Genomic DNA, 13714 nt, shown 5'->3' on the forward strand with positions numbered 1-13714 from the left:
AAATAGACTCAGTTTCATGTGGGGATGGAGTAGAGGTATTAGCAGTTACAGTGAATATGGCTAATTTTGAGCTCCTCATATACAACGTCTACAAGCCCCCTAGACGTAAACTGGAAGCAGAGGCAGTGCTTGCCTTGGCCACGCAGGAAAATTTAATTATTGCTGGAGATTTTAATGCTCATCATCCTGAGTTAGGTGCAACTGGACCAGCCAATGCAGATGGGCGCCATTTAGCTGCAGCTCTGCGAGAAGTACCTGAAATTGCACTTCTCAACACTGGGGAACCCACTCACATTCTAGGAGGTTCCCTTGATCTTACATTCATCTCAACAGCACTCAAGCATCAGGCGAAGTGGGAAGTAGACCCGGTGATCACCAGTGACCACTATGCTACTGTCACGACACTCAACCTGGCACGACCTCCTACACCACCTGCGCAGCCTCGGTGGAATTTAGGAAAGGCCAATTGGAATGTATACCAGGAAGAACTTGAAAAATGGTATGCAACGTACACGCCACCTGAGGATTTGAACATTCACGAGACCAATCTGCAGGAAGCCGTTGCAGCTGCTGCGAACACAGCTATTCCAATCATTATCGCAGGTAACACAAAACGAAAGAACTATTGGTTCTATAGTAATGACGTTAAAGAACAGAACCACAGAGTCAATATCTTCAGAAAACATCTAAAGAGAAACCCCACACCAGAAGGTAGAACTCTGCTACGAGCGGTGATATCTGAAGCTAGGCGAGTTTCTAGAGAAGTAAAGGAGGCAAGATGGTTTGAGTGGTGTCAAACTCTAAATGAACATAGTAGTCTTGGCAAGATATGGGGTCAGATTAAAACTATATCAGGTCGACCAGCCCGGCCACAGGCATGTATTCAACCATTGCAGGAGGCTGAGAGACTTGCTCTCCAATTTGCAGAAAGAACAGCTTCATATCAGCTTCCTGCAATGGTCCGAAGGCAGCAAGAACACTTAAAACAAGAGAGGATGACAGTCATTCATGAGGGCATAGCTATAAATGACGAATGTGACTGTCCCTTCCCCGAACAGGAACTAAGCAGAGCCAAAAAAGGTGGTAAGGACAATGCACCAGGTGCTGATAACATTACATACTCAATGATCGCACATGCAGGTCCTGCTGGAGACCGAGGGATATTGGACGTCATCAATGCGTCTTGGCAGCAAGGCAAACTACCGCCCTCTTGGAAGAAAGCAGACATCATCCCGATTCCTAAGCCGAATGAACCTGGCAATTACAGACCCATTTCATTAACATCATGCGTTAGTAAAACTGCTGAACGGATGGTCTTAAATAGGCTACTGTGGAAGACTGGAGACCTTCATAAACACATATTTGGCTTCACTAGAGGAGTAGGTACTGCAAACTGCATAGCGACATTACTAGGAACAGTTAACTCAGGTCCAGCTATAGTGGTCTTCCTTGATCTGGAGAAAGCGTTTGAACTTGCAAGCCCGCCAGCAATACTACACACCTTAGTTAAAAAAGGTGTGAGGGGGAAAATGCTAGCATGGATTCAAGATTACCTAAGTCACAGGTATGCCAGAGTAAAGTTGCAAGGACAAGTGTCGGACTACCACTTGCACGAGAATGGGACTCCACAAGGAGGAGTCCTCAGTCCTAGTCTTTTTAACATCCTTATGGAAAACCTTGTTACCATGTCTTTTACAGAAGGTGTTACATTGCTAAGCTATGCTGATGATCTAGCATTAGTCATTACGGGTCCTTCACTTCTACATAAAGCTCAAGGTGCCTTAGATCAAGTGGCATCTGAATGCAGTGTTTTAGGGCTAAAAATATCTGCACAGAAGTCTAAGGCGATGAGACTAGGTGGCAAGGCTCCAGACAGGCACCTACGCATTCAGGACATTAACCTTCAGTGGGTTACACAATATCGATATCTCGGAGTGTGGATTGATTTTAAAATGACATTCCATAAGCAAATTCAATATCTAAAGGAGAAAGCAAAGTCACGAATAAATATAATGAGAGCAATCACTGGGCCCCGTCTAGGAGCGGGACACAGAGTGTTGAGAATGTTTTACATACACGCCGTTCGTTCCCTGGTTGATTATGCAGCGCCTGCCTTACTCACTCTTTCTCCTGGTCAGTGGGCGAACGTTGAGGTTCTTCAAAATGATGCATTGCGGGTCATAACAGGTGCTCCCAGATGGACTAAAATCCTGAACCTAAGACTAGAGACAAAGCTAACGTCGATTGAAATAAGGGTAAAGGGGATTGCTGCGTGCATGCTGACCAAGATATTGACTAGACCTAGAATCAGTTCACTTAAAGATATGATCACTGGAGCACTAACTCTGGACAGAAGAGCCTCCAATGGCAACAGGTGGACCCATTGTGCGATAAACGCCATCGATACATTCGATATGGCAAACACAGTCACTGAGAGGGGTGTCGACGACGTACATGCAGACTTTGTTATACAAGCCCCTTGGGAATCTCTGCCAGCAGACTTTCAGATTATGGCTCTTGACGGGAAGAAGAACCGGACACATCCTCATCTGCTCCGTCACTTTGCACAGATGCATATAGAAGCAAACATGGCATCCGACAGCTTCACTTACTTCACGGATGGGTCAGTAGACCAGCAGGGACAAGAAACCGGAGCTGCAGTTAACGCAGGAAACTCTGTATATAGTTGGAGGCTCTCAAATGGGTGTTCGACTTTACAGACTGAGATGCTAGCCATTCAAAAGGCTTTGGAACATGCTCTTGCTGAACACCGACAGCATGTTATCATCCATACAGATTCGAGAACCGCCATTGAAACCTTGCAACAGGAACACCTATGTGATAACATCCATCTGATCACCAATGTCTTATCATTCATGCACACTCTCAAACGACAAGGCCGACGGGTACTTATCAACTGGGTGCCAAGTCATGTGGGACTATTAGGTAATGACATTGCAGACGACGCTGCAAAACTTGCTACTAAGAGGAGGAATGTAGACATTTACATACCACAGAGTCTCTCCCAGATGAAGAAAGTGATTCGAATCAGAGCAATGCGAAAGATGTACAGTGACCACAACACAGCAGTTGCAACATCAGGATCTGCGGGTTGGTACAAGAATTCAACCAACTACGAACCACTTAGTTTGATGAACGGAGGCAGTAGAACAACAGAGGTGCACTTACATCGCATCAGGCTTGGATACCCATGTGCATGGGAAATAGGCTTACGGGTTCCGGAAGGTGAGAGGAAATGTCAACACTGTGGAGAAATGCCCGACAGACCACTGGAACATTATCTAACACAGTGCACAGTTACAAACCCGTTAAGATTTCACCTTCGATTCAACAGAGCAGAGGAAGTTGTTAAACACATATGGCAACATCTTACTGAAGCGACCATACGAGTCATACATACTCATCCTCCGCCCAGGTAAAACAGAAACAAGCATCACTTAGTGGGCCAGCCAGAGGCTTAGGGCCCGCGCAGGATTATCCCTGTTAATAAGAAAAAAAAAAAAAAAAAAAAAAGCTGACTCGGGTTGCCAGGGGCCACCAAAGAAGCGCCACTGTCATCTGATTTATATATTATTACACGTATACTTCTATCATGTTTATGTAGTTTTCTCTTCAGTAAACTTTATTTACTTTTATTATCGCTTTTATATGTCTCCTCATCTCACTGAACATTGTGAACAAGTGATATTATATTGCACCACACTAGTACTGATATTAAACAGAAAAGTGACACTAGGTGGCAACACTGTATCAAATCTGAAATTAAAGTGTTGCCGGGACGCAGAGAAGATTACCCAGCTGGCGACCAAAATAAATGTTGAGAACTGAGGTAACGACCGGAGGTCCCGCAAAACTTTGCACGTGTAGGTGGGCAAGCCCGGTGGGGATTATCTTGAGATGATTTCGGGGCTTTAGTGTCCCCGCGGCCCGGTCCTCGACCAGGCCTCCAACCCCAGGAAGCAGCCCGTGACAGCTGACTAACACCCAGGTACCTATTTTACTGTTAGGTAACAGGGGCATAGGGTGAAAGAAACTCTGCCCCTTGTTTCTCGCCAACGCCTGGGATCGAACCCAGGACCACAGGATCACAAGTCCAGCGTGCTGTCCGCTCGGCCGACCGGCTCCCCCTTAACATTATTGCCGACAGCATTTGGTGTTCCCAGGCGGTCACCCATCCAAGTACTAACCAAACCCAACGTTGCTTAACTTCGCTGATCGGACGAGAAGCGGTGTTCTCAACGTGGTATGGCCGTTGGCGCTCTCTCTCTCTCTGGGGTGTTGCAGAGCTCGATTGCAGGATCGAGCTCAAGCAGTTTTTTTTTCTACCATAGATGTGGCCACACATTTACAATGCTAACCAGCATTGTGTCTTTTACATAGTGTCATTAATGTACATTCACAAAGGTGAAATGTAATTCTGATCAGCTTCCATATATACTTTATACCCATACATATACATACACGCACACATATACATACATATATACACACACATGCATTCACATACATTTGTCTTATTTACTCTGACAGGGTGAGATAGCTGATAAAGAAACTAGTGTGCAATTAAGCACTTAATCACTGAAGGTGCTTTTACAAGCTTAGGTTATATAGTTACATCATATATATACATTGCATAATTGGTATATTACATGGTCAATCTTGGATACAAGTCCAATATATCATCAAGTGTTCCAGTACTGTTATAGTAATTACAGAGTTCAGCATACCTTAGCCCAGGAGGGCGAAAATCAGTCAGTATGGGACATTCTACAATATAATGTTCAAGAGAGTGCATGTTTTCTCTTTCACAAAGTTGACACATTGTGTACTCGACATTTGGGTTTCGAGAAAGCTGCCAGATACGTCTATATCCCAGGCGTATTCTGGCCACTATAACATCACATTGCCGGGTTCTTGTTCTATTAGTCCCATATGTGAATGTCTCCTCACGATATCTATCATAATATTTAATGCTACAACTTTCAGGTCTTTGTGAATTTGTTAGGTTGGTGAGATCTTCACTAGATATTTGTTTAAGTATTCTCTTTGTCACTGCTAATGAAACACCCATATCAATTTCTACCACTGGTTTTCTACAGGCTGTCTTTGCAAGCATATCAACAGTGTCATGCATTGAGATGCTAACATGTGATGGTATCCATAGGAATTTAACCTCAAATCTGTTTTCTTTAGCAGCTAAAACATTCATTTGAATATCACTGACTATTTTCTGGGTGTCACTACTATGTGCGTTCAATGCCAGGTGTGCACTCTACGAGTCACAGTATATCAGTCCACTGCCTTTGTCTTTTAAAAATTCAGTGGCAAGGTATATGCCTGCAAGTTCGGTTTGAGTTGTACTTGCCCAGTCATTGACGCGCTTCATTGCTGTATGTACGAGAGATGATTGTTCAAATATGTTACATGCACATCCGGTTCATCGTCCACCTTCTTCTACAGAGCCTTCGGTATAGCACTGATACACATCGTTACCCATACTCTGAGTACTTTCAGTGATGCTTTTCAGTGTTAACTGTTTTAATAATGTAGTGTGCACACTATCTTTCTTGGGCGAATTTATAAAATCAACTGATAGATCCCAGTTATCCCATGCTGATAGATCCCAGTTATCCCATGAAGTAATTGGCTCATTAATCATTAGTTGAGTTGGGTACATATTTAATATTTTGATGGAATTAGCTACCTTGTAGAACCAATATACATAATCAGATTTCGTTCTTCTTCTATAGACCTCAGGTGAGTGCAGCATATTAGAAAGTTTAGCTTGAAACTTTATGTGTTGTCTAGAACTACTCAATGCCTTCACGCCGAAAACTGTGCTAATAGACAAAATTCTCTCACTTATGGTAGGTAATTTTAACTCTGCTCTCATATTAACTATTCTCGTGGACTTTGGAGCCCCAAGGATGAGACGCATAGCTTCATTTTGAAAGGTTTCAAGAGATTTCAGCTCTTTGTCAGTATCAAGCAGTGTGTGCTGGACTTTCTCTTCTCTCCCTTAGCTCCATAGTCAAGTAGTGGCGGGGACCCGACTTCAGGCATGAGTTGGAGAGCTCCCTGGGTGTGGTCAAAGGTACCCCAGTAGAGGGTGTGTAGACCCGCAGCGGGGGGTTATAGGATCATTAACATACACCTCCGTTGTTTAAGTGTAAATCCCATCACACAAGGCTAAGGTGAGCGACGCGTGACAGTAATAACATTAAACTCTCTGGGATAGCTGGTAACATCAGTAAATTATCTGGAAAAGCTGGAAAAAAACAGAAAACTCTCTGGGAAAGCTTGTGACAACACTAAACAGTCTGGTAAAATTGGAAACAACATTAAATTCTCCTGGAAAGCTGCTATCAACATTCAATTATCTGGTAAAGTTGGTAACAACATTAAACTCTCTGCGAAACCTAGTAACAACTGTACACACTTGGATAGCTGGTAACAACATTAAACTCTCTGGGAAAGCTAGTAACAAAATCAAATTATCTGGGAAGTTGTTAACAACAATAAACTCTCTGGGAAAACTGGTAACAATATTAAACTCTCTGGGAAAGATAGAAAAAACATTAATCTGTCTGGTAAATCTGGTAAAAACACTAAACTCTCTGGGAAATTTGGCAACAATATTAAAGTGTCTGGTTAAGCAGTTAACAACAGTAAACTCTCTGGGAAAGGTGGAATATCATTAAATTATCTGGGAAAGCTTGTAACAATATTGAACTCTCTGAGAAAGCTTGTGACAATATTGAACTCTCTGGAAAAGCCTGGTAACCACAGTAAATTTTATTGAAAAGTTGGAAACATCAGTAAACTCTCTGGGAATGCTAGTAAAAACATTAAACTCTATTAGAAAGTTGGGAACAACAGAAAATGGTCTGGGAAAGCTAGTAACAACAATAAACTACCTAGTAAACCTGGGAACAACATTAAACTCCCCAGTAAAGCTAGTAATAACGTTAAACTCTCTGGGAAGGCTGCTAACAACATTAAACTCTCTCTAAAAGCTAGTAAAAACATTCAACTGTCTGATAAAGCTGTTAACAACATTAAACTTTCGTGGAATGCTGGTAACAATATTAAACTCTCTGGGAAAACCGGTAAAAACACTACTGGCGGAAAGCTGGCGACAACAGTATAATCTCTGGAAACGCTGGTAACAACATTAAAGTGTCTGGTAAAGCTGGATACAACAATAAATTCTCTGGGAAAGCTTGTAAAAACATTAAACTTTTTGCGAAATCTGGTAACAGCATTAAACTCTCTAGGAAAGCTGGTAACAACATTTAACTCTCTGCGAAAGCTAGTAACAACAGTAAACTCTGGGAAATCTGGAAAGAACATTAAACTCTCTGGGAAAGATGGTAACATTACTAAACTCTGTGGGAAGGCTAATAACAGCTGGTGACAACAGTAAACACTCTACGAAAGCTGGAAACATCAGTAAAGTCTCTGGGAAAGGTGGAAACAACATTGAACTCTCAGGGAAAGCTGGTAACCAAATTAAACTATCAGCGAAAGCTGGTATGAACATTAAACTCTTTAAGCAAATTTTAACAACAATAAACTCTCTGAGAATGCTAGTAACAACAGTAAACTCTTCGGGAAAGGTGTTACCAAAAATAGACATTGGTAACAACATTAATATCGCTGGGAAAACTTGTAACAACATTAAACTCTATGGGAAAGCTGGTAACAATATTAAACTCCGTGGAAATGTGGGTAACAACAGTAAACCTTCTGGGATTGCTGCTAACAACATTAGAATCTCTGCAATACCTGGTAACAACATTAAACTATCTGGGAAAGTAGGTAACAACACTAAACTCTGTGGAGATAGCTGGTAACATCATTTAACTCTCTGGGGAAAGATGCTAACAATATCAAACTCTCTGGAATTGGTAGTAACAACATTAAACTCTCTACGACAGGTGGTAACAACAGTAAACTCTCTAGAAAGCTGTTAACAACATTAAACGTTATGGAAAGCTTGTAACAAAAGTAACCTCTCTGGGAAAGCTCGTAATATCAATAATCTCTCTGGGAAAGCTAGTAACAACAGGAAAAGCTGGTATCAACTTTAAATTATTTTGGAAAGCTGGTAACAACAGGTAACTAACAGCTGGTAACTCTCTGGGAAAGTTAGTAACAATAGTAACCTCTCAGAGAAAGTTAGTAACAACAGTAACCTCTCAGAGAAAGGTGGAAACAAGATTAAACTGTCCGATAAAGCTGGCAACAAAAGTAAACTATCTGGTAAAGCTTGTAACAACATTAAACTTACTTGGAAAGCTCGTAAAAACCTTAGACTCTCTGGGAAAGTTTGCAATAACATTAAACTTTCTTGGTAAGCTGGTAACAATATTAAACTCTCTGGAAAAGCTGGTAACAAAATTAAATTTTCTGAGAAAGCTGATAAAAACATCAAATTTTCTGAGAATGCTGATAACAATGTTAAACTCTCTGGAAAAGCTAGTAACAAGAGTAAACTGCCTGGTTAAGCTGGTGTTTCGGATATCTCCTGCCTGTTTCCAATACCGCCTATTCACCAATGTATCTGCAGTCTCCAACATAAGGAATCATCATCAACGACCATTACAATACATTCTCAGACGCCTCAGTGTCTAGATAGACACCACCCCCCTCCACCCTCAAGTACCCGAGACACCTGGACACCTGCTGTCTGGACAGAGGTCCAGACACCGGTCGACCAGACGCTAACTGCTTGTCTTGCTGCCAGCTGATGGTTTCCCACAAGATTTGCGCTATCTATGCTGGCCTGGCCCATACATATATAAGGAGCTCACCTGCGTCCAGTCATCAGAATACATTTCCTGCTCTCAGCTGGAACATCTACTCACCCTCCCCTGGGTGTCGGTAGACTTCTGCAGCTTTTGTATAACGTATTAATTGCGCCTTTGCCATTAACGTTACTTTCACATGTGTCTATTTCTCTTGTAAATTGCGTTTAAGCCAAGTGGATAAGGGGCTTTGTTTAGTATGTTATTCAAATCATTTTGTTACATTAAATGTCTGAAATTTTTATTTCTTTAGTTTCACCTGCAACTCTCATAGTGTAGAGGAAACAAGTAGTCTTATTTATTTTATTTTACTTTTTGTATTAATGTGCGATTACCATAACACCAGCCAGAATAGTCACTGCTCTATTACAGATTATCGTCACACTGCTAACAACATTAAAATCTCAGGGAAAGTTGGTAACAACATTAAACTCTCAGGGAAAGCTGGTAACAACATTAAACTCTCAGGGAAAGCTGGTAACAACATTAAACTCTCAGGGAAAGTTGGTAACAACATTAACCTCTCAGGGAAAGCTGGTAACAACATTAACCTCTCAGGGAAAGCTGGTAACAACATTAACCTCTCAGGGAAAGCTGGTAACAACATTAACATCTCAGGGAAAGCTGGTAACAACATTAACCTCTCAGGGAAGCTGGTAACAACATTAATCTCTCAGGGAAAGCTGGTAACAATAGTAAACTGTCTGTTAAAGCTGGTAACAACATTAAACTCTCAGGGAAAGCTGGTAACAACATTAAACTCTCAGGGAAAGCTGGTAACAACATTAACATCTCAGGGAAAGCTGGTAACAACATTAACCTCTCAGGGAAAGCTGGTAACAACATTAATCTCTCAGGGAAAGCTGGTAACAATAGTAAACTGTCTGTTAAAGCTGGTAACAACATTAAACTCTCAGGGAAAGCTGGTAACAACATTAAACTGTTTGTTAAAGCTGGTAAAAACATTAAACTCTCAGGAAAGGCTGGTAACAACATTAAACTTTGTCGTAAAACTGGTAACAACTTTAAACTCTCTTGGAAAGCTGGAAACAATATTAAACTCTGTGATAAAGCTGGTAACGACAGAAAACTATTTAAGAAAGATGGAAACAACAGTAAACTCTCTGGGAAAGCTGGTAACAACTGTAAACTGTCTGGTAAAGCTGGGAACCTCACGGAGAGTGCAACACAACTGTTGCAGTAACCCGTGTCTCAATGATGGACTGCAATACACCTGCAGAAGCCACCTGTGCCTCACTGATGGTCTGCAACACACCTGCAGCAGCCACATGTGCCTCACTGATGATCTGCAACACACCTCCAGCAGCCACATGTGCCTCACTGATGGACTGCAACACACCTGCAGCAGCCACATGTGCCTCACTGATGGACTGCAATACACCTGCAGCAGCCACATGTGCCTCACTGATGGTCTGCAACACACCTGCAGCAGCCACATGTTCCTCACTGATGGTCTGCAACACACCTGCAGCAGCCACATGTGCCTCACTGATGGTCTGCAACACACCTGCAGCAGCCACATGTGCCTCACTGATTGTCTGCAACACACCTGCAGCAGCCACATGTGCCTCACTGATAGTCTGCAACACACCTGCAGCAGCCACATGTGTCTCACTGATGGAATGGAACACATCTGCAGCAGCCACATGTGTCTCACTGATGGACTGCAACACATCTGCAGCAGCCACATGTCATCATGCTGAGACATGATGACATGTCTCAGCATGATGACATACACTACACCATTATGACACAATGATTGTAATTCAATATTAGTTTTGATTGTTGCACTGCTTAACTTGGCCTGGCCTCGTTTGTGTTTATTCTATGGTGATATAATTCCACCATAGATAACTTTTGTCACTTTTTAAATCAGCTTGTTACAAACTTTGTATTTCCTCATAATTTGTTAATTTATTCCATGTTAAACAGGATGAAACAATGATGATTAGTAGAACTGAGTTCTTTGTCCAGTTGTACATCATTTATAGAATCTTTATTAGAAAATAAAATTATGTCCAGGATATTTGAGGTTCACGTTAGATTCTTAACCAATTAACACATTGCGATTTAAAAAAAATTTGTGAACAAACGCAGGCGATGAGTCACAACAACGTGGCTAAAGTAAGTTGACCAGACCACACACTAGAAGGTGAAGGGACGACGACGTTTCGGCCAGTCCTGGACCATTCTCAAATCTATTCTCAATTCTGGATTTGAGAATGGTCCAGGACGGACCGAAATGTCGTCGTCCCTTCACCTTCTAGTGTGTGGTCTGGTCAACTTGTGAACAAACTATGTCCGTAGCTATTAGATATTGGATCACCCCAGTATGGTGTAAGCAGATTTAAGTCACCAATAAGGACTGATTCGTTCGTGTTACAAATAGCAGCTATTTGATTATATATTTAATTTCATCTTTTCCAAAATAAGCAGCCGGAAGCTTGAAGTAGATCCATATTAGTAATTGATGCTTTTGTTATCACCTAATGCAATAAACATATAATCTATATCTAAGAGATGAGTGTGTAGGATCGTTATTAGGTCCACATATTTTCCTTTACAAGTTTTCATGTATATATTACCAATAATGTTACTTTTTTACACAGACATCGCAGGCTGCTTCAGGTGTAGAACAATTCTTACACAGGCTGCTTCAGGTGTAGAACAATTCTTACACAGGCTGCTTCAGGTGTAGAACAACTCTTACACAGACAGCTTCAGGTGTAGAACAATTCTTACACAGGCTGCTTCAGGTGTAGAACAATTCTTACACAGGCTGCTTCAGGTGTAGAACAATTCTTACACAGGCTGCTTCAGGTGTAGAACAATTCTTACACAGGCTGCTTCAGGTGTAGAACGATTTTTACACAGGCTGCTTCAGGTGTAGAACGATTCTTACACAGGCTGCTTCAGGTGTAGAACAATTCTTACACAGGCTGCTTCAGGTGTAGAACGATTCTTACACAGGCTGCTTCAGGTGTAGAACAATTCTTACAGAGGCTGCTTCAGGTGTAGAACGATTCTTACACAGGCTGCTTCAGGTGTAGAACAATTCTTACACAGGCTGCTTCAGGTGTAGAGTGTGAGGGAATGAAGATGCCCTCAGCTAGTTTTCCTAGTTTTCTAGATTAGGCTAGTCGCTCTAGGGACTCTAGTCAAGAAGTTTTCAAACGATCATACACTTGTGGGGTGTTGGATGAAAGCTCATGTTAAGGACTATCATTTAAGACTAGCCAGAAGTCTGTGATTACTCTGTAAAGAGAGTTACAGAGTTTTTCCTGTTTCTGTGAAAGTAGGATGGGAGTTGAGAGTGAGTGGTGTGAGAGGGTACTTGACTCAAACCGTTAGGAGGGGGAAGGACAGTCGGGTGATCGTCTTCCCCCCCCCCCCACCCATGTGAGACATCGCGCCAGTCCTAGGCCTCCCCCTCTTTGTGATGTCACGGGACGCCTCAGGGTGAGGCCGTCTGTGATTGGTTTAGGCACCTCTGCTCCTAGCTGAGTTTTGGCCCGAACAGCTGTGATTGGGAGCGGCACGAGAGAGCAGTGCCGGCTTTGTGCTGATTGGTCAACATAGGTAGGGGGGACAGATGGGCATTTTGAGTTTTCCCTAGCCGCCATAGAGTCAGTGTGAGCTGGGCGGCAAAGCTGGGAAGGTGACTTTTGGGTGGGGGTGGCAGCCTGCCACCCCCACCCCCGTTAATCGATGTGTCATCCTGATTACGCATAGTGCATGGCACTCCTGCCATCCTGGGTTGTGTCAAGGCCCAATTTGCGTGAAAGTTGGGAGTACGGAGTACGGCAGGATCAGTAACAAACTAAGAGACAGTTACAGTGTTCACCCTTGAGGCAGCTGGCAGGCCTCATGGTGTATCAGATTGATCCCTCACATCGGGTCTGAGTATTGTTAATGGGCAATGGACAATTGGTGGAATAAAGGCAGTGTAAGTGAGGTGTTATTACAGGCCCCTGTTGGACTTTGAATTCCACCTTGTTGGGTCCGCCATGTGGTGATGCCGCCGCCCATTATCACTCCAGTGTATGAGCGAGGCATGCTCTGTTTAATGGGGGTGTTTGATGGTTCTCCCATCCCCATTCTGTATGCCTGTGGGTGCTGGCCAAGCCGGCCTGAGGCAAGTCCCATGTGCGCGCCACCCACCTTGGCCAGCCGCCCAGGGGGGGCAACCTTCCAGGCCACCTGCGCGCCAGGACCTAGATTCAGGAAGCTCTGTGTATTTCTTCGTAAGTGGGTTTGCTACGAAGGTTCCTAAGTGCGCCCTAAGAAGATGCTTAGGTGCGATTCAATAAGGTATACTTAGGAAGAAAATTGTTGGTTCACCTGCGTGCCGATAGAGGTCACTACTGTGTTTCGTTTGGCCAATCAGAGAGCAGCAACATTCTTCATATTGAAGATTTAGCGCTGGCTTATCGGAGCTCTACTGCCTCCTATTTACGTCGAATTTTCTTATAAATTTAGTATATTTCGAAGTAAAACAATGTTTTTTCAACTTCTACAGGCAGCACGGACATTGTAGTAAACAAATATGTTACATTTGTTGTTTACCTACGTAATTCTAAGAGATACTGTGTAGCTGTCCTTGTTGCTCGGAAGATGCGCTGACAATTATTGTATATATTTACTGAATTTACCCAAGGGCCACTAACTATCTAGTGGCCTCGAAGAGGACAGAAAGCCGGCGGCTTGTTAAAGGGCCCGCCAATTGTCTTAATGATATTTTTTAGCTGGAATTTGGCATTTACGACTTCAGCGGGTAGGCGGTTCCATGGGTTTATAGCCCTCTTGGTGGAAAAAACATCTGTTTTCAGTCCTACTTGAGAGAACATACTCTCCAACACTAT

General features: G+C 42.8%; 1 protein-coding gene and 1 non-coding gene across 2 annotated transcripts in view; one reads left to right on the plus strand and one right to left on the minus strand.

Annotated features, from left to right (window-relative positions):
• Nucleotides 1-1685: 1685 nt before the first annotated feature.
• Nucleotides 1686-13714, plus strand: part of LOC138354117 (uncharacterized) — a 92519-nt gene continuing 80490 nt past the window's right edge. Inside the window, exons 1-3 of the mRNA XM_069307981.1 lie at nt 1686-1860; nt 9204-9428; nt 9809-9988. Coding sequence (XP_069164082.1) covers nt 1686-1860; nt 9204-9428; nt 9809-9988 — 580 coding nt within the window. The remainder of the gene's footprint in view (nt 1861-9203; nt 9429-9808; nt 9989-13714) is intronic.
• On the minus strand, nt 4160-4278 carry LOC123774455 (5S ribosomal RNA). Its single transcript, XR_006774948.1, has one exon. It is a non-coding gene; the product is annotated as a 5S ribosomal RNA (ribosomal RNA).

Source organism: Procambarus clarkii, chromosome 61 (genome assembly GCF_040958095.1).
Source record: "Procambarus clarkii isolate CNS0578487 chromosome 61, FALCON_Pclarkii_2.0, whole genome shotgun sequence".
Lineage (NCBI taxonomy): Eukaryota > Metazoa > Arthropoda > Malacostraca > Decapoda > Cambaridae > Procambarus > Procambarus clarkii.